This window comes from Bos grunniens, chromosome 4 (genome assembly GCF_055505025.1).
Source record: "Bos grunniens cultivar Pamir isolate PY7600 chromosome 4, Bosgru_T2T1.0, whole genome shotgun sequence".
NCBI classification, from domain to species: Eukaryota; Metazoa; Chordata; class Mammalia; order Artiodactyla; family Bovidae; genus Bos; species Bos grunniens.
Genome location: NC_141168.1, coordinates 45816680 through 45839080, shown reverse-complemented (window position 1 = coordinate 45839080; position 22401 = coordinate 45816680). Strand labels below are relative to the sequence as shown.

The window sequence follows — 22401 nt, the reverse complement described above, 5'->3', positions numbered from 1 at the left end:
CTTATTGTTTTTTAGTCTGCAGCTGTCTCTGTTTCTCTTCAGAAGAAAAATACCCATCCTAGAGATTTTGCAGGATATTTAGAAACATAATTTGAAAGGCTACAGTTTCTTTGTCTTAGCTAGTCAGACTTGGAGGGGGGGGGCAGTGTGAGGGGGTAGGGGATGGAGAGGTGTTGAGGGAGTGAGACAATATCAGTAATGATGAATTGAGCAAATTGTGCAGAAAGGAAATGAAAGGCTATATATCCAGGTCACTTTTTATTATCTAGTGACATGGAAAACAGACTTATAGTGAGTGAGCATAATTATAATACTGCAGTTTCAGTGAAGAACATATTCAGGGCATCGGGGAGATGCATTTATTCTGTGTTCAGCCAGTAACCATGACATTGACTTAACTATGACATTGATATATCATCCCCTTTGGGCCTGTGGGCTTGCTGTCTTCATCAGCAAAATGAGGGATCTTATCTGGAGACCTATTACATCTCTTTTGTCCATGATACTTTTGGATGCATTTGACAAGGAAGAATATTTATCGTATTCTTATGTACTATGTGTCAGAGACTATGGAGGGAGTGATGGACAAGACAGACATGGTTCTACCCTCAGGGAGCTGATTTTCCGGTCAGGAAAATAGTAATGAGTAAAGAATAATTACATAAGAAAGGAAACTTAACAGGGGCTCAAAACAAAATTGGAGTGAATCATTTTACTGAAGAGACATGATAGCCTCTTCATAGGATGAGAAAGTGATTTTCTTTCTACTTCAAGAAAAGGATTCTGTGACTGGAACATAGGGAGGAACAGTCATACTGGATAATATTGAAGAGTTATACTGGGGCTAGCTAGTCCATTCAGAGCCTTCAGGTCAGGTTCATTTAGGTCAGAAAGGTGTGTGAGTGAGGGCTGAGTTGTGTCCAACTCTTTGTGGCCCCATGGACTATAGCCGGCCAGGCTCCTCTGTCCATGGAATTTTCCAGGCAAGGATAGTGGAGTGGATTGCCATTTTCTTCTCCAGGGGATCTTCCTGACCCAGGGATTGAACCCATGTCTCCTGAATTGGCAGGCGGATTCTTTACCACTACCACTGCCACTTGGGAAACCCGTAGGTCAGGAAGGTGACTGTAATTCAAAAAGCAACACGAGGCCGTTGATTTTTAAGGAGGTGAAAGATATCATCTGATCTACATTTTAAGACAATCTTAGCTGCTACCTGGAGAATGGTTTGGAAAAAAACGAAGAAATATGTAGAGAGACCCATTAGAAAATGTCTGCAGAGTTCAGGTGAAAGATGAGAGAGACTTGGATTAAGCTGGTGTCATTGGAGAGAGATTTTTAAGAAATATTTTGGAAAACAGAAGTTGGTGTTGGGTTTTACGTTAAGGGTGAGGGAAAGCAAGGACTTGAAGTTCACGTCTAGATTTCTGGCTTGACCGAATGATGGGTATGTATGCTTAGTTGCTCAGTTTTGTCTGACTCTTTGCAACCCCCTGGACTGTAACCTGCCAGGCTCCTCTGTCCATAGGGTTTTCCAGGCAAGAATACTAGAGTGGGTAGCCATTCCCTTCTCTAGGGGATTTTCCTGACCCAGGGATCGAACCCACGTATCCTGCTTTGCAGGAGGATTCTTTACCACCTCAGCTACCAGGGAAGCCCAAATGGGTAATGATATCATTTACTGAGAGGAGAAAATTTGGATGAATGTGAATAGATCTGAGTAGAAAAAGCTGTTTCATTTTGAACCTGTTAAGTTTGAGATGTCTCTGAGGAGATCATAACAAAAGCTGCTTGGAAGGAGAAACGGGATGGTGTCCAGGCCAGAAATGGACAGACTGTCCTTTGATAGGTGAGATTGATAATGGTGAATTTAAGGTGAGCTGAGTTTTCAGATTTTTCTTTAGCAGCTTTCACCAACTTGAGTGCAGATAACAGTGAAAATGGATAGCTGGGTTCTTCCACAACTAGAGATTTGCCAAGTGGATGTGATGGAAAGGAACTACAACAGAATACCACTGCCTGGGTAGCTTAAACCACAGACATTTATTTCTCACAGTTCTGGAGGCTGGCAAGTCCCAGATCAAGACACCGGAAGATTCAATCTGGTAGGGGCCCACTTCCTGGTTCATAGACTTCTCTCTGTGACCTCATGGCAGATAGGAAAAGAGAGCTCTCTGGGTTTTATTTTATCCAGTTGATAAGGGTTCCACCCGTGTGACCTAATCCCCTCCCAAAGGCTGTGCATACTAACACCCTCACATTGGGAGTTAGGATTTCAACATATACTTTGGGTAGGGTGATAAACATTTAGAGTGTAACAAGAGTCCATCTTTTTAAGTGAGTAATGATAAATACACACTGTGAAATCTAGGATGGATAAAGAAACCAGTAGAGTGAGAATATAGTAAACAGATCAGATTTCTCCTGCTATCTGGAATTATCAGTGTGACTATTTGACTAAATTATTGGAAGGCCAAGAGATAGTGCTTGGAGATATCTGAGGTGAGGTGGAGGCAAAGATTCATTGCCTTAGATGAAGGAAATGAAGCCATGAGATTAAATGGTTCATCCATTTGAATGATGAAGTGGTCAGCATGACAACTGCTGGGGTAGAGAGGAAGACTGTGTTAGTATTGGGAGCCAAAGTCACTGGTAATAATGAATAAGCCAGAAATCAGTAGATGATAGCAGTGGGCATAGGGAGAGGATGTTTAATTTTGCCATGAACTTCAAAGGAGCTTGAGGTTTGCAGGACAGAAGAAGAAAGATTCAGTATAGCCTGCAAAGTAAAAAATACACCAACCTCATTGCCTGGCCCCAGAGGATTACCTTTTTTTGGTAACATATCCAAATCAGCAGGCTTTGAAAGTCACCAAGATCTCTGAGAACAACAGTCCTTTCAGAGTTATTATCATCCAACAATTAATGTTCTAGATGTTTGTGAAACAAATGTGGTTCTGTTTTATAAAATTAATATAACACAACAGCTGCCATTCAGCCAGAGGAATGTCAAGGAAACTCCACTAAATTGAAAATCTTAAGAGGAGATGTATCTGAGTGTAATAGAATTCTCTTAGCTTGATAATATACTTCAGGTGGAAGCAGTGACAAATTTCTTCTTCTTGGGCTCTAAAATCACTGGATGGTGACTGCAGCCAGAAATTAGAAGACAGTTGCTTCTTGGAAGGAAAGCTATGACAAACCTAGACAGTGTATTAAAAAGCAAAGACATCATCTTGTCAACAAAGGTCTGTATAGTCAAGGATATGGTTTTTCCAGTAGTCCTGTATCGTTGTGAAAGTTGAACCATAAAGAAGGCTAAGCACTGAAGAATTGATGCTCTTGAATTGTGGTGCTGGAGAAGATTCTTGAGAGTCCCGTGGACAGCAAGGAGATCAAACCAGTCAATCCTAAAGGAAATCAACCCTGAATACTCATTGAAATGACTGATGCTGAAGCTCCAATACTTTGGCTACCTGATGTGAACAACTGACTCCCTGGAAAAGAGCCTGATGCTGGGAAAGACTGAAGGCAGAAGGAGAAGAGGACGACAGAGGATGAGTTGGTTGGATGGCATCACCGATTCAATGGACATGAACCTGGGCAACCTCTAGGAGGTGGTAAGGGACAGGGAAGCCTGGTGTGCTGCAGTCCATGGGGTCGCAAAGAGTCAGACATGACTTGGCAACTAAACAACAACAACATACTTCAGGGATTAAATGCATACATCAAGTCAAAGGTCCACTCAGGAAAACTGTGACCTTGAGATTTCAAGGAGTCTGTGTACTACTTAAATCATAATGTTAAAGGTCACAAATTTGAAGTGTTACAGTGTTAAATATAAGCTAGCAATTCCCATTATTATATAGCTATTAGTCTTAGAAACTAAGAGTTTTGCCAAGAGAACGCACTGGTCATAGCAAACACTCTCTTCCAACAACACAAGAAAAGACTCTACACATGGACATCACCAGATAGTCAACACCAAAATCAGATTGATTATATTCTTTGCAGCCAAAGATGGAGAAGCTCTATACAGTTAGCTAAAACAAGACCGGGAGCTAACTCTGGCTCAGATCATGAACTCTTTATTGCCAAGTTCAGACTGAAATTGAAGAAAGGGGGGAAAACCACTAGACCATTCAGGTATGACCTAATCAAATCCCTTATGACTATACAGTGGAAGTGAGAAATAGATTTAAGGGACTAGATCTGATAGACAGAGTGCCTGATGAACTATGGACTGAGGTTCGTGACATTGTACAGGAGACAGGGATCAAGACTATTCCCGTGGAAAAGAAATGCAAAAAAGCAAAATGGCTGTCTGGGGAGGCCTTACAAATAGCTGTGAAAAGAAGAGAAGCGAAAAGCAAAGGAGAAAAGGAAAATTATAAGCATGTGAATGCAGAGTTCCAAAGAATAGCAAGGAGAGATAAGGAAGCCTTCCTCAACGATCAATGCAAAGAAATAGAGGAAAACAACAGAATGGGAAAGACTAGAGATCTCTTCAAGAAAATTAGAGATACCAAGGGAACATTTCATGCAAAGATGGGCTCAATAAAGGGCAGAAATGGTATGACCTAACAGAAGCAGAAGATATTAAGATGTGGCACGAATACACAGAACTGTACAAAAAAGATCTTCATGGCCAAGATAATCATGATGGTGTGATCACTTACCTAGAGCCAGACATCTTGGAATGTGAAGTCAAGTGGGCCTTAGAAAGCATCACTATGAACAAAGCTAGTGGAGGTGATGGAATTCCAGTTTAGCTATTTCAAATCCTGAAAGACGATGCTGTTAACGTGCTGCACTCAATATGCCAGCAAATTTGGAAACTCAGCAGTGGCCACAGGACTGGAAAAGGTCAGTTTTCATTCCAATCCCAAAGAAAGGCAATGCCAAAGAATGCTCAAACTACCGCACAATTGCCCTCATCTCACACGCTGGTAAAGTAACGCTCAAAATTCTCCAAGCCAGGCTTCAGCAATACATGAACCGTGAACTTCCAGATGTTCAAGCTGGATTTAGGAAAGGCAGAGGAACCAGAGATCAAATTGCCAAAATCTGCTGGATCGTTGCAAAAACAAAAGAGTTCCAGAAAAACATCTATTTCTGCTTTATTGACTATGCCAAAGCCTTTGACTGTGTGGATCACAAGAAACTGTGGAAAATTCTGAAAGAGATGGGAATACCAGACCACCTGACCTCCCTCCTGAGAAACCTATACGCAGGTCAGGAAGCAACAGTTAGAACTGGACATGGAACAACAGACTGGTTCCAAATAGGAAAAGGAGTATGTCAAGGCTGTATATTGTCACCCTGCTTATTTAACTTATACACAGGGTACATCATGAGAAACACTGGGCTGGAAGAAGCACAATCTGGAATCAAGATTGCCAGGAGAAATATCAATAACCTCAGATATGCAGATGACACCACCCTTATGGCAGAAAGTAAAGAGGAACTAAAAAGCCTCTTGATGAAAGTGAAAGAGGAGAGTGAAAAAGTTGGCTTAAAGCTCAACATTCAGAAAACGAAGATCATGGCATCCAGTCCCATCACTTCATGGGAAATAGATGGGGAAACAGTGGAAACAGTGTCAGACTTTATTTTTCGGGGCTCCAAAATCACTGCAGATGGTGACTGCAGCCATGAAATTAAAAGACGCTTACTCCTTGGAAGGAAAGTTATGACCAACCTAGATAGCATATTGAAAACTAGAGACATTACTTTGCCAACGAGTTGGACTGTGAAGAAGGCTGAATGCTGAAGAATTGATGCTTTTGAACTGTGGTGTTGGAGAAGATTCTTGAGAGTCCCTTGGACTACAAGGAGATCCAACCAGTCCATCCTAAAGGAGATCAGTCCTGGGTGCTCATTGGAAGGAAAGATGCTAAAGCTGAAACTCCAGTACTTTGGCTACCTCATGCGAAGAGTTGACTCATTGGAAAAGACTGTGATGCTGAGAGGGATTGGGGGCAGGAAGAGAAGGGGACGATAGAGGATGAGATGGCTGGATGGCATCACCGACTCGATGGACATAAGTTTGAGTGAACTCCAGGACTTGGTGATGGACAGGGAGGCCTGGCGTGCTGCGAATCATGGGGTCGCAAAGAGTCGGACACGACTGGGTGACTGAACTGAACTGAACTGAGTCTTAGAAACGAAAGAATTTTAGGTTAGAAAGGACTGCAGAGTCAAATACAACTTTTTTTTTTAACAAAGGAAACTGAAATTAATAGTAACAAGATGATTTCAGAAGCCTAGGCCTATCCTTTCTCCTTGATACCACATAAATAAAACTTTCTACAAATGCCATAGTCCTCTCATTTATTTAGTCTGTATCACCTGTAAATAACATCAAAAGAAAAGATAGAGAAACTCTAGGGCGGTGCTAGTCCAAGTCTGGCCCATGAACTAGGACCATGTGTATCACCTGGGGTCTTGGGAGAAAGGCAGGCTCTCAAGCCTCCTCCAGACCTAAAGAATCCAAATGTGCATTGTAGCAAGATCCTCAGGTGATCCTACCCACATTAAAGCTTGATAATTGGTCCACCTGGAAACCCTTGTCTGTTCAGGTCAGTGGAACCTATGATGCCTGAAGAATTGAGGAGAGAAGCCCCTAGTTAGAGAAGGAAATGACAACCCACTCCAGTATCCTTGCCTGGAGAATCCCAGGGACAGTGGAGCCTAGTGGGCTGCCGTCTCTGGGGTCGCACAGAGTCAGACACGACTGAAGCGACTTAGCAGCAGCAGCAGCAACAGCCCCTAGTCAGACAGAAGAGAGACTCTTACTGAAACACTCTGAAATTTGAATGTTATGAAATAACAGGAACAAAATATGCCGTGCGGTGTGATGACACATTTTAAGGAATGGCACTGTCCTTTCCAAAAAATGAAGAGAGGAAATTGAAAAACAGTGAGTGGACCTTCTGAGACAGCTCAGAGCCTGCAAGGGAAAGGGCTGCATCCTCCAGCTTCCAGCATCCAGGGGCCGCTGTTAGTCTCTTGCTAGGGTTACTTTTCATTATTACAAACAACAATGTGAAAAGAAATGTAACTGAGTATCAAAAAGCCCTATCTGTTATCTCCAAATACTCAAATGAGTATGTGGTTGAATCCTGCCTCTTTTAGTATAGTTGTTGTCAATCTTGGCTGCGAATTAAAGGATATCATTTAAAATCCTGATGAAAAAATCTCTTAAAAAATTCAGGCTGAACTTTAGACTAATTAAATAAAATCTGGGGTTAGGGGTGGTGGTGACTGGGTATCACTATGTGGTAAAGCTCCTCAGGTCACTGGAGGGTGCAGCTGGAGTTGAGAACCACAGCTTTAGAAGGTTGTTCTCCATTGTGGAAAGAGGCAGCTCTGAGACTGAGATTCTGCCCCTCCACTTAAGCCAAGTAATAGGTGCCTCTATTTCACCCATACTACCGAGCAGAATCAGCAAAAGACAGGCCACAATCTACTGTGTGAAAGCCAGGGGGATGTTTAGGACATTGCAGGAAGAAGGATTTTTTTTTTTTTAAAGAAGCATATACTAGTTTAAAATTTAATACTGTTATTAAAATTTGAATAACAACAGTTATTGCTGGTGGGAATGTTCTAAAACTGGATTGTTGTGATGGTTACATAACTCTAAATATACTGAAAATTATTAATTTATACATTTTAAATGGGTAGATTTCATGATATGTAAATTGCACCTCCGTAAAGCTTTTTTTAGTTGCTATATATGCTTCAATATTTATAGTTTCATCATATTGTTTGGAAGACCAAGAAGCCAGTGCTTGTTTGGTGTCACTGAAGTGTTAATACCTAGCTGAATGCCTGGGGGGTCAGGCTCAAAAAGACACTGGATGGGAGAATGGTTGGGGATGGATGGTGAGTATCCTTATGACCTTTGGCTGTGGACAGATTTCTAAATTGATGTCAAAAATAAATAAATAAATTGATGTCAATCATCAGAGATCCCTACGGTTCACAGCACCCAGTGGACACTGGTGCCTTTTCTAACCTGTTCATGGTATGGCATTGAAAGGGGAAATGGGTTTGTGTAGAGGCTAGAGTACTAGGCCTTTCATAGAACATTATTTATTTGTAAGTTGCTACAACACAGGAAAACTTGTATTTGCTAGCCAGTAAACATAGGCGTGGGCTTCTCTGGTGGCTCAGTCAGTAAAGAATCTGCCTGTAATTCAGGAGACCCAGGTTCCATCTCTGAGTCGGAAAGATCCTCTGGAGAAGGAAATGGCAACCCACTTCACTATTCTTGCCTGGAAAATCCCATGAACAGAGGAGCTTGGCAGGCTACAGCCCATGGGGTCACAAGAGTTGGAAACGACTTAGTGACTAAACATAGGTGTCCTTATCTCAAAGTATAATCTGCAACACGTTATAAAATGGGGAGATTATATCAGCATGATATAACCTGCTATTCCCAGCTTCATTTGGGAATATGACATACCCCCTTGTCATTCAGTTTGCATTGCTATGAGAGTCCAGGTATGCACAAGACCCCTGACTGTGCTTGATGTAACAGGCTTTCTTATAAGGTGGATGGAAGGATGTGTATAGCATCTTCTGTGCCCTAAACATAGAGGAAAAGTGGGTAGGAAGGATGTTGTTGCTTTAATTTATTGAAGAAGATCCTAAAATATTTTTATCAACTGAAGTTGTTGGGCAATACATTTTTAAAATTAAATTTCTAGACTAACCTAAATTTAACCAGAAAGCTTTTTTGTTTAAAATCTTCCTACCATGAATTAGATTGCTTTCTTTCCCTAATAATTTCAACATAATAAACATATAAAGTTTTGTTTTGGTGATTTAGGACCTAGAAATATCATAAAATCATACCCATATAAAATATATTGAATACATACTGAGCCTAGGAAATATTTTGGGAGTTACTTGTTATTTTGCTTATCTCATTTAAATTCAGGTTATTTGAAAAGTCTGGAAGGCTTGGAGTTAGTTAGCATTATTTTGCTCTAATGCTATTATATTTCTTTTCTGAAAATTCTTCAGTTGGTTCTAGAAAACATGAACACAAAAAGACACTCAGATCCAAGTATGAAAAATTAATGAATCATTTGTAATTACCATAGTTTATAAACAGAATTTCAAAGAATAAATCTGCATAGTTTTAATAAAATTAGTTTCATAATTTTGAGGGAATGATTTTTAAATGAGGATGCATACAAATTATCCAAGAGTTTCAGCTGAAAGAATTTAATAATCTGACTTAAGTGGATTTAAATATTCAAATGGTGAATAGTGGTTGGACTGCCTTACATTAGGGCAGTTATTCTCAAACTTAAATGTGCATCAGAACCACCTGAGGACTTTTTATAACAGATTGCTGGGCTCCACCCCCAGGGTTTCTGATTTAGGAGGTCTGGGATAGTGCCTAAGAATTCACATTTCTAACCAGTTCCCAGTACTGCTGATACTGCTGGTTCAGGGACCATACTTGGACAACTGCTGTGTTAAGAAATCACATTCTGATTTTTCTAGCAGAATTGCAGCTTTGCTTCTGGGCTTGTCTAAAGGACTTACAAATTTCTTCCAAAAAATGAAAGCCTAAAAAAAAAGACCCCACCTCTTCCCTCAAAGAAATTCTTTATTGTTATAAACAGGTGAAAGTGAAAGTGAAAATCACTCAGTTGTGTCCGACTCTTTGCGACTCCATGGACTATACAGTCCATGGAATTCTCCAGGCCAGAATACTGGGGTGGGTAACCTTTCCCTTCTCCAGGCAATCTTCCCAACCAGGGATCAAAGCCAGGTCTCCCACATTGCAGGTGGATTCTTTACCAGCTGAACCACAAGGGAAGCCCATAAACAGTTGGGTTTTATGTTTATTTAAATACTGAGAGACTGTAGAGGTTATCTTTTTGCAACTTAAAGATCATGATAGTAAAATCTCTAGTTACATAAAATTAGATGGGGATATTTGATATATCATCTGAGGATTAAGCAGACATCTCCAGCAGCAGGGAAGTTGTCCAGGGTGCTTTCCCACCTCTTCCCAGAAAGATTTTCTCTCCAAAAGGCTTAAGGAGCACTTTTATATAAGAGTTTCCAGTAAAATAAAAAGAAGGGGAGAGGATCTATATAGGACTGCCAACTCAAACAACTTTTATCACTATCCTTATATGAGAAACAGACATTTTGACCCCTAAAGTTAGTTAAGATATACTCTCAGAGAAAAGGACAATTTGGCAAATTGAATAATTTTATGAAAAACTCCCTACTGTATCCATATACTTTTTAATTGCTGTTGACCAGTGATAGCTTCATATTTGGGAGCCAGTGCTCTAGTACTTTGAAAGTAAGGTCACAGAAAGCCAAATTTAATTTTGGGTCCTTGAGGTCTTAAGCTAGAATAAACCTGTAGTGTACCTCCCTTGAAACATTCTGTGTAATTTTGAGATTATTTTGCAAGTACAATTCATATATATAGAATGATTTGAGGTAAGGAGACACCATATGATACTTTTCTCTCCCTGATTTTCTAGAATAACTATGCTCTGATCATACTATCTAATTCTTAATTATATGCTGATATGAGTCTGTTTTTCTTTCTCTTGCTTTTTAATTCAAGTATATCTTGTCTTTTCTTAAATGGAATGTAAACTTAAGTGTAAGCACTGTGCTTCTCTTCTTTATATCTTCTGTGCAAAGTACACAGTGGCCTGAATAAATTCATGCTGGACCACGGAAAAACAGATCTCCCTTTAGATTATAGTTGCATCACTCCTTATCAGTGGAAATGTACAATGTAAGGTATTTATGACTCTTACTTTGTAAATAGGTAAACCTTTTTCAGCTGTTGACATTATTCACTTCTTATAACCCTATTAAAAAATATTTATTTATTTCACTGCACAGGATCTTAGTTGTGGCATGTGGGATCTAGTTCCCTGACCAGGGATCGAACCCAGGGCCCCTGCATTGAAAGCTCAGAGTCAAAGCCACTGGACCAAGGAAAGTCTCTTATAACCCCATTTTTTATGGATATCACAATTGTAAACTTCAGCTCAGCTGTTAACTAAGTGATCCAAAATGATAGCTTACAGAATTGAAAGGAGATTCATGAGATTCTTACTCCAGTGTCTCGGCACCCACAGTTTGTGGAGAGGAGGTGCTTTTTAGGTCTATGTACAGGTGAGTTCCACAGGACCCACACATATTTCTTGGCTCTTTTTTCCTCCCCTCTAGAAGCAGTATATACCTTCATGGTATTTTCAGTGCCCTCACAGAAAATGGGTTGCTACCTGGGGGTTCTTCAAGAATTACCCAGCAATCAATCATGGTTTTTTTTTCATAGTATTAATAAAGTTATATCTTGGTTGGTTTTGATCTAAAACTTGGATTTACTGATGATTGATTAATAGCTATAAATCCAAACTATATAGCTTTGTCATTGTTGTTCAGTTAGTTCTAAGTCCTGTCCAATTCTTTGCAGCCCCATGGACTACAGCACACCAGGTCTCCCCATCCCTCACTATTTCCTAGAGTTTGCCCACTTTATAGTTTTGGGTTTACCTAAAACTATCTGAGCTATGATTCATACTTTATTTAGAGTTAGTATTTCTTTTTGAAGAATAAAACTAATGGGTGACTTTTGGTGATCTTGATAGTTTTAAGATATCCCATACAATGTTTGCACTGCAGTGTTAGAATTAGCAGAGGTCAAAAGACTTATATGTGAAGCTGAGTTGTGTTAACTACAAAGTGCACTGTCTTTGATAAGTTGCTAAAGTTCTCTAAGCCTCTGTTTCTTCATCTTTAACATGGGCATAGTAGGTACTTCACAGCCATCTGAGAATTAAATAAGATAATATATGTGAAAATATTGCAAACTATGAAATAGTATGTGCCATTATCATATGCTTTCAACAGTGTACAAATAATCCATCTCTCAAATCCATTAAAAGTTGTTTTTTTTCCCTCATGAATGCTTTTAATTACTTAAAACTTTGATGAGAAGAGTCTCATTTATTAGACCAACTTCTATTTATAGGCACAGTCATACAATTAAAGGGTTCAGTTAAAACTTGCCATTAGAAATACAATATGAATAAGGCCCAGACACATTAGGACAGAGTCATCTATTAATATGTATAAGATACATGGTATTACGAGGTACCCAGAGATGACATTATTAGGCCCTAATATATTTTTACTTGTTCACATTCTGATTTACAGAAGGGGTTTGAACTTACTTTGTAAAATAAGCAGATAAGTGATACTGTTTTTATTTTTGCTTTCATTTGAAAAGGTCTTGATCATCATGATTCTTGGGAGATGCTACGATCTCTACTCAAAAGAACTTGAGACTGGGATACAGGAAACTTGGTTTCCTGTGTGAGAATCTAGTAACTCTCCTTACCCTTAGATAATATATATGACTAGGGGTAGGTCAGTCAGTTCACCTTGAATTGTTTAATGAAATGAGCATTGATTTAATTACTTCTGGTTTCTTTAACTGCTCCTGATTCTCTAAATACCAGGAATATTTCTCGGAGGATGCTGATAGTTTTGTACCGCCTTAGTGCCTCTGACACCCCCTCCACCCCCGCTTTTCAGGGTGTGTGAGATCACCCCAAGGGAAAGCAAATAATTATCACCCCTTATAACTTGAAAAGTGTGAAATGAAACATGTAATAGACTAAAAAAATAGTGAGTTTTCCCCTCTCCCAGGACCCAAGTTAGACACTGAGATGACTAGGTAATGCTAAGGAGCAATGACATGGCTAAAGAAGGAGAATATACTCATACGAACACAACCATCTCTCTTCTACCTTGCCACTGCCCTCATATCTTTCTTTAATTCCTTACAGGCACCCAAATGAGACATACCTTGCTAGATTGCCTGGGTTCTAATCCTGGTTCCTCTAGTTTCTCTTTTGTGACCTTGTACAAATTATTTTCTGCATGTATCAAGTTTTTTCATCTGCAAAATGGGCACGACAATATTAGTACCCATCTCATAGGGTAGTTGTGAGGATGCAGTCAGTTAATCTATAAAGCACAGGGCTGGCACACAGTGTATGCTATATGAGTATCAACTAATATTATTGTCTTTCTAAAGATTAATTTACTGATATATTTGCAGTCATTGAACATGTTCCACTTCTAGGGTAAAAAGTTGAATTTTCCTGGCTCCAGTAATTTCAATTTCTAAAAACCAGAAAAACATGTTTTTTTAAAAACATTCCACCTGTTCCTGTAAAATCCATTAAGTTCTCTGAAGAGATCCACATCTGCTGTTAGTATAAAAGAAATTGAACATTGCAGATAAAGTGGAAGAGTGTTTTTCATTCAGACCTAACAGTGACACTGATGCCCGGCCATCTGAATAGTATTCTTGAGCAAGTTACTGCAAATAGGAACTTTCCAGGTGTTAGTCACTAAGAAAAGAATTTGACAGATTTTTTTCCGGAAAAAAATAACTGCATTATATTCAAGGCAACCGATGCAAAAAAGGGAAGAAAAAGATTTCGTAAGTATTGTGTAATTTAAGACCATAAACACATTACTAACCCCCTTTATACGGGAAAACTTTCTCGATGATAAGTTAATGAGACATAAGGTGGATGATAGAAGTCTATAGTATTTAATTCTTTATTATATTTTGATGGCTACTTTTCTGAAAATGGTAAACCCCAGATTTCATTTTTTTTAGTAGCTGATTTAGCTTACTCTCATTTAATAATAAAGCTCTTACTAGCTACTTACTAGCTACTTACTAGCTACTGAGGTAGTCCCAAATGACTCTAGACAGTTTGGGGTTATAAATGGTCCTTTGGGTTTTACTATTGTTTGTCCTTCTTCTCTTGTCTCATGAGCTATGATGAGTCGTCACAGTCCTTCTTTACCTCTAGTGGCATTCACACTGGTTGCAACTGTGTTTTTTTAAAAGTTCTCCCTTGCTGAAAACTTCATTCTCGTTCCTTTTGTGCTCTAGAGCCTTGCTGTTCAAAGAGGGGCCCCACAGACCAGCAACATTGGTATCACCTTATTAGAAATGCAGAATCTTGGGCCTCACTCCAGACTTACTGAATCACAATTTGCATTTTAACAAGATTCTCAGATGATTCAAATGTACATTAAAATTGGAGAAGCTCCAGTTTAGCACATCAACTTTGTGACAGTTCATTTTTCTATTTCGAGATCCATTTCTGGCTTACAAATTGTGTCTTGTGGTGTTTGATGTTATATAGCTTGCCAGATTGTTTTATCTCTAGAAACAGGGATGTTGTTATAACATCAAAAAGTGTATTCATGTTTGGTAATAAGTAATTGATGAGTGCTTTATTTTCTCTCCCCTAGGATATCCCTGGTGATCTTGGAAGAGTCCATATCATGGAATCGATCTCCATGATGGGAAGCCCCAAGAGTCTTAGTGAAACTTTTTTGCCTAATGGGATAAATGGTATCAAAGATGCAAGGAAGGTCACTGTGGGTGTAATCGGAAGTGGGGATTTTGCCAAATCCCTGACCATTCGACTTATTAGATGTGGCTATCATGTGGTAATAGGAAGCAGAAATCCTAAATTTGCTTCTGAATTTTTTCCTCATGTAGTAGATGTCACTCACCATGAAGATGCTCTAATAAAAACAAATATAATATTTGTTGCTATACATAGAGAACATTATACCTCCCTGTGGGACCTGAGACATCTGCTTGTGGGTAAAATCCTGATTGATGTGAGCAATAATATGAGGGTAAACCAATATCCAGAATCCAATGCAGAATATTTGGCTTCATTATTCCCGGACTCCTTGATTGTGAAAGGATTTAATGTTATCTCAGCTTGGGCACTTCAGTTAGGTCCTAAGGATGCCAGCCGGCAGGTATGTATTTTTACATTTTATTCTTATTTAGCTGGTATTTTATACTTAAATAGGTAGACAAATATATACCTAAAAAATGAATTCTGATGCTCTCCCATGATTATCATTTTGAAAACTGTGTATGAGCTCCTGAAGATTCGTGTCCTGACCTTGTAAGGACATATTTCTATCCTCAAAATGATGTAAAAATCTGAGAAAATAACTTGAACATTCCTATCATAATCAGCTAATTGAAGAAAAAGACAAATATGTAAGAACATATTTCTATCCTCAAAATGATGTAAAAATCTGAGAAAATAACTTGAACTTTCCTATCATAATCAGCTAATTGAAGAAAAAGACAAGATTCGTAGATGAATAATGGGCCATCTCCTTGCTTCCTCAAAAATTAAAACAGTCTCAAACATGTCTTTTTTCTTTGCCTCTCTTCCTCCTACCCTTTCTTCCTTCCTCCTCCTTTCTTTGCAAACAAAAAGATGTAAACAGTGTTTGCCTATTTAGTAAACAGTGTTCCATCTCTGCTTTTATAAGTAAACACATAGAGTAGTGCACCTTAAAATTTTTTCAGAAGTGTAGTTATGCATTATATTGGAGCACGATGATAAAATACTTTTATTATTTTTGCCCACAAAGACAGTTGAGTAGATGTCTTAGAAAATAAATTCAAGTATTTACATCACTGTATGCAGTAAAGAATCTGCCTGAAATGCTGCTGCTGCTGCTGCTAAGTCGCTTCAGTCGTGTCCAACTCTGCGCGACCCCATACAACAAAGACATAGTTCAATCCCTGGGTAGGGAAGATCCCCTGGAGGACAGCATGGCAACCCACTCCAGTATTCTTGTGTGGAGAATCCTCATGGACAGAGGAGCCTGGCAGGCTACAGTCCATGGGGTTGAAATGAGTCAGACATGACTGAGTAACTAAAGCACAGCACAGCATGCTGCATATGAGAGTCATGATTAACTATTCATTTTCAGGTGTTTAATTTGGAAGACCTAGGAAAAGAATATATACTTTCCTAGAGACTGTTCCAGAGAAGGCAATGGCACCCCACTCCAGTACTCTTGCTTGGAAAATCCCATGGACAGAGGAGCCTGGTAGGCTGCAGTCCATGGTGTCGTGAAGAGTCGGATACGACTGAGCGACTTCACTTTGCCTTTTCACTTTCACGCATTGGAGAAGGAAATGGCAACCCACTCCAGTTCTTGCCTGGAGAATCCCAGGGACGGGGGAGCCTGGTGGGCTGCCGTCCATTGGGTCGCACAGAGTTGGTCACGACTGAAGCGACTTAGCAGCAGCAGCAGCAGCAGCAGCAGAAACTATTCTGAAGCATTTTTTTCTTTTGCATATCCACCAAGGTTTAGCAATAGATCAAATCAAGTAAACGAGAGATAAACCTGAATTTAATCCTTTGCCTGTATTAATGATAATTTTAATATTCAATAAAATAAATTATGGAACAAGAGATTGTTCAATGTGAAATACAGAAAGAGTTTCATTTGTGTCTTCTTTACATATGTTTGATTTAGTCTTTTAGGTAAATTATAAAGTTTTATAATTTTTAGTGTTTTTCCCCAATGAATTAAATAAAAAAGTTTAATTGACCATTGTCACACCTGTAATAAACTGAGAATGCCTTTCCTTATTTCTTTGATATATATTTCTCTACCTTCACTGTTCCATTTTAGAAGTTCTAACAGTATAGACTTTTTCATTTATATGGCTAATGTTAGATAAAATTAATAATCCTAAGAAGTCTACATTCTTTCCATTATATAACTAGGTTTAGCAGGCAAGAATTTCAGTGTGGTCTGTTCCAGAGCATGTATATAAACATCTTCAGGGATATATTTAGGAATTTGTTTTCCCTGAACATCACTCAGAGATTTTATAGCAAACTTTAGTGAACTAATCCAGGTTCACTCCAGCATGAACTTGGTGTTCAACAAATATTTGTTGACTTCTCAACCATATTACAATATATAAGAGTATTCGGTAGTTTGAAAGCCCACCCCCACCCCTACTGATCTCGATCACATCAAATGGCAGTTACTTTTACTATTTAAATTAACTAAGCCTAATAATGCCATTTCCCCCCACCAAATATATTATCCTCATTTAAAAATGAAAGAATTTCATAATTCTGACCAATGAAGTAATATACCTGAGATTATCCCTGGTTTTGGTTAATTGGTTTCTAAGCCAGAAGGTAAATTTTATAAATAGTATAGCATCATGACATAATTTAGAAGTTTTCATTGCAAATTCAGCCATCTCATGCTTATTCAGCATACTCATCTTTTCCCTTGCTGAATAGCCATAAAGGGCATTGCCTACAATCGCTCTGGAAGAATCACTGCAGTCCTAGAGCTAAGCTGTCCATCAAAGCCTGGAGAACCAGCCCCAGCCCACGCCCTGCAGGAGTGTGGGAGCTGGATGGGGGAGGGGATCGGCCAGCAGCTTGAATTCCACCTAGACTACTGAAGAGAAGACCTTACCTTATCTGTTCAGAAGCACAAGGTTTAGAAATCTTTCCTCCTGCCTCCCTTCCCCTGAGGACCTGGTTCCAGGTTCACGCTAGACTTTTCTGCATTTTCATTTCATGTCATGGAAACTAGCAAGGAGTTTGTTGTTTTTTTACAATACTATCTTAACCTATAAATAAACAGATTAATAAATTAACAAATGCTTTATCACCTTAGTTTTTTGTATCACTCAAGGTCATCATATGTGATGCTCCATGGATTAAATGGAGCATGTGATTGTTACCAGTTTTATAAGCAACAATGGTAATGATGAGTCTTCTGGTTTTTTCCCACAGGTTTATATATGCAGCAATAATATTCAAGCTCGACAACAGGTTATTGAACTTGCCCGTCAATTGAATTTCATTCCCGTTGACTTGGGATCATTATCATCAGCCAGGGAGATTGAAAATTTACCCCTGCGACTGTTTACTCTCTGGAGAGGGCCAGTGGTGGTAGCCATAAGCCTGGCCACATTTTTCTTTCTTTATTCTTTTGTCAGAGATGTGATTCATCCCTATGCTAGAAACCAGCAGAGTGACTTTTATAAGATTCCTATTGAGATTGTGAATAAGACCTTGCCGATAGTTGCCATTACTTTGCTGTCCCTGGTCTACCTGGCAGGTCTCCTGGCAGCTGCTTATCAGCTTTATTATGGCACCAAGTATAGGAGATTTCCACCATGGTTGGAGACCTGGTTACAGTGTAGAAAACAGCTCGGATTATTAAGCTTTTTCTTCGCTTCGGTCCATGTTGCCTACAGCCTCTGCTTACCAATGAGAAGATCGGAGAGATACTTGTTTCTCAACATGGCTTATCAGCAGGTATGGAGCATGTTTGATATTTATCTGATGCTGGTAAAATACTTGATTAGTATAATTTATAAAAACTAAGATTTAAAATAGTGTAAAACTTTACATACTTTGTAATAGAAATGTTGGTATATTTAGGGAGGGGAAAGAATTATTCTTTAAACAAGGTTTTTGCATAGAATTATATGGCTAATTCAGAATAATTTATAGTTAAAACTTCTGTCATCCCTTTCTCTGCAGAATAAAAGCAGAGAAGTGAAGAGTTGGATTTTATTTTCCTGTTTTGTTACAACTGCAGTGATTACTTTCAGCATCAGTTAATTATTTTATAATTGGCCATGTTCCGTGAAATAATAAGGCAGCTTTTAGTAAACACATACAATAAAATTAAGCCTAGTGAAAATATAAAAAAGAATAGCAAGTCAGGATTGCTGGGTTTTGTTATCAAAAAGCAAGAAAGGTACTGGTTCCTCAGGTGAAGCTTTTCTAGCACTTAACTCTTAAAGAAAATCTCAGGGACAGCCTCGTGGAATTGGCTTGATGATGGCATGTTCCTTAACAATTTCCATTCAGTAAATATCAGGGGTTTCATTGAAGCTCTTTGATGTAGCATTTTTCAGTGAAAGTTGAGCACAGTATAACAAACACATGTGTAAGAGCTTTTGCATTTTATAAGGAAACAAAGCATTATGGTCCAAGTGTGTAGCATCCAGTAATTACACTTGTTTCAACAATAAAACCTAAAATAATTTGAAAAAAAATTACTAGATTGATGTTCTTTAAGCCATTTTCTCTAAAAATCGCTTCACTTAAATGAATGGTAAGGCTTTGATGTCTACTCTACCAGCTTCCTCACCTCCTTCAAGCCTTCCATTTGTTGACAAAAATAATAATCGATAATCAGATTAGAAGAGAGTTTTATCCACACCAGGCTGAAGGCTATAACCTGGGAAACAACCTCTCAGTAACTCTGAGGGGACTGCTCTGAAGAGGCAGGGAAGGAGCCAGAATGTATATGAATTTTTTAGCTAGGAAATAAGTGTGGTCAAACATACATCCTTGATAAAGGATTACTGCTAATCACAAAGAACAGATATTTCAAGTTAATAATTTCAGTGTTTTTCTATGTTTTGGAAGATGCAGGAATCTGGGGTCATTGAAATTCTCCCAGAAGTATGCATCTGAACTATCGAGGGGCCAATATTTCATAGCCCAGAAAGCCTCACCCTTCTGTTTTCTTCCTGAATCCTCCTCATGGCCCATTGTGAACTGACAAAGGATCGTGATTAAACCCTTTGTACAACTTGATGGTGGGCAGCATTCTTTTTTTTAATGGTAAAGCTGGATGTACAATGTATGTTTGTACATAAGACAGGCTGTTCTTAGTTATAAAGTTCAAACCAAATCATGTATGAGCCAGAATGTGAGATTTTTTCCCATCAAGTCCTTATCTCCTCAGCAGGGCCTTCATTGGACACTGTTTGACATTCTGCCACCTGCTTCTGACTCAAGCCTGGTACTCCCAGCCTCTCCTACTTCCCCTGCTGTACCTTCTCTTTGTTCAATAGTATTTTCCACCTTCTAACACACTTTGTGTTCTTTATTTCCTGTTCTCTGCCTTCTCGCATCAGAGTGTAAGTTCACAAGAGGAGGAGTCTTTGTCCATTTTGCTCACTGATACATGCCTAATGCCTGGAACTGTGCCTGACACATTGTAGACACTCAAAAAACATACTCATGGAATGAAGGGGTGAATTGGGAGGGCGGGTATTAATAGATAGACACAGGTTGTAGGCTCCAGGTTTACTGGGGTATGCTGTTATTCTGTATTGTTGTATAGATGCCAAATGAGATAGTAAGAACCTTTTCTCCACAGAGGAGCTCTGTGGCTTCTTTCAGAATGTTGGTATTGATTGCTTCAGTGAACTAGTGGCTAAGAAATAGCCTTTCTCTCTTTTGTTTAAACTTCAGGTATGGTTACCTGGTATGGTTCAGGTATGGTTACCTGAACTAAACTTCAGTTTGGTTACCTGGAAGTGGACAAAAAGTAAAGCTGGTATTAAGTTAGAACCTGTTTTCCTTGAATAGATCAAAGCTTCAACCCAAGGAATCCAAACCTTGATTCATACTCTAATTATATTGTTTGCATGTAAACAGACAATTCTAAAAGTAGTTGCTATGCAGAATCCGACATATTCAGAGTTAAAGTCTGGCTTGATTATATGTGCATTATCAATGTAAGGAGAAGACATTTGGAAAAGTACTGAATGAGGCAACTAGACAGTTGAAAAGTATATTAATGAGGTCATTCAAGTAGATAAATATTTGTGCTCCCTAGGGCTTTATCCTCAGGGCAATTTCAACTTCCTGGGGAAAAGAAGGTAAGAAGAAAGAGGTAAATCAACATGTAAATATTTTGTGAGAAAGGAAGGAACAAAGTTTAGAAATCCCCTGCTTGGATTCTAAGTTGAACTAAGGCCAGAATATTCAACCAAGTTGAAACCAACTTTTAAAAGTACTGGAAAACTAACTGCCACTACTTCTTTAGTCTCCCTGTGGAACCAACCACTCAGTATTTCAGTGTTGGGACTCCAGAGTCCATGTCAGCACGATGTATTACAAATGTGTCAACTACCCTTATCACATATGGGTGAGGAAGGAGAGGACCTTAGTCCTCTTTCTGTTTAACTCTCTCTTTTCTTTCCCACACACCTGGAACAAATAGCATCCAGTAATAGGTTCTCCATAACAGTTCATTAAATTGAATTAGTGCAACTTAAATATGTATGTATATGACACATTCTTAGGCCAAGAGTGAACTCTGTGCTGAATCAGTTAATGTTCTACCAAACAAAGGAAATTCACATTTGCTTTCTTGTTAGGTTCACGCAAATATTGAAAACTCTTGGAACGAGGAAGAAGTCTGGAGAATTGAAATGTATATTTCCTTTGGCATAATGAGCCTTGGCTTACTTTCCCTCCTGGCAGTCACCTCTCTCCCTTCAGTGAGCAACGCTTTAAACTGGAGGGAATTCAGTTTCATTCAGGTACATGGTGTTTGGTGAGGGGATGGGTGGTACAGAATTTTAACTACAATTAAGTACAATTAAATTTTAAATATGTTCCTTATGAAAGAATGCCCCTGGGACTGCTGTTTATGCAAGTAGCTCGTGGAATATATGCTGCTAGAGGCCAGCTTAGGACCATTCTGGTTTAGTTAATAAAAGACCAGTACAGGACTTTACTGGAAGGTTTTGATAGCACTGCCTACTATGTTATAGATACAGGTTATTTTAAAAAGGAATAGAAAGTGGGAGGCAAGTCAGCTTAGATCAAATTTAATACCAAAGTCAATGTATTATTGGCCAACTCAATGGAGACTTATTTTATATTCTGAGTCATCTTAATCTGTCTAGAAAAGTTTCATTAGTTGTAATTCAAGTGGAGAGAAGCTCAGTCTGAATATTTTAAAGGAAATGTGTATATACACACAAATACAAGCAGTAACAAAACTAGGTTAATGGATTATGACAAGCAGCCAGCCGTATGAATCTTGTTAGTATATGTATTTGGTACATCAGTTGTATACATATGTGTATGAGGGATTTCAAAATAACATTTGTTGTATGATAAGTTAAACATTCACTTTCTCTAGTAATAGCTATTTAATGAATTTGCATATTTTTAAAATATATAATTCAAATTTAGATGCTACCTAAATTATCATAAAACCAGTATTGGTTGTATCCAAATGATTTATAGCACAATATGCAGATGAGTGGCATCTGGTGGTAAACTAACTTTTAGTTGTTTTGGGGTTTTGTTTTTTGCCTATTTGCTTGTGTGTGTGTTTTTTTTAAGTGGTCTAAGAACCTCATTCAGAATAAGGGCCTATCCCTCATCTAAATTAATTTTTACTTTTTGGGGGAAATAAAATGTGAATATTTTTCCAACTGCTAGTTTAATCTCACCTGAAAAGAAATAGAAGGCACTCTGATAAAAGGTGCTGCTGCTGCTGCTAAGTCGCTTCAGTCGTGTCGGACTCTGTGCGACCCCATAGACAGCAGCCCACCAGGCTCCCCTGTCCCTGGGATTCTCCAGGCAAGAACACTGGAGTGGGTTGCCATTTCCTTCTCCAGATAAAAGGTGCTAGACAGGTGCAAAGTATCATGATAAATTTAGATGAGTAATT

The 22401-nt window shown here is 38.7% G+C and overlaps 1 protein-coding gene across 2 annotated transcripts in view; it reads left to right on the top strand.

Annotated features, from left to right (window-relative positions):
• STEAP2 (STEAP2 metalloreductase) overlaps positions 1 to 22401 on the top strand; it is a 30824-nt gene that overhangs the window by 1090 nt on the left and 7333 nt on the right. For both annotated transcript variants that reach the window (XM_086396236.1, XM_086396237.1), the window contains exons 2-4: positions 14347 to 14871; positions 17694 to 18221; positions 21092 to 21256. In XM_086396236.1, the coding sequence (XP_086252362.1) occupies positions 14380 to 14871; positions 17694 to 18221; positions 21092 to 21256 (1185 nt within the window). In that variant the 5' untranslated portion in view covers positions 14347 to 14379. The remainder of the gene's footprint in view (positions 1 to 14346; positions 14872 to 17693; positions 18222 to 21091; positions 21257 to 22401) is intronic.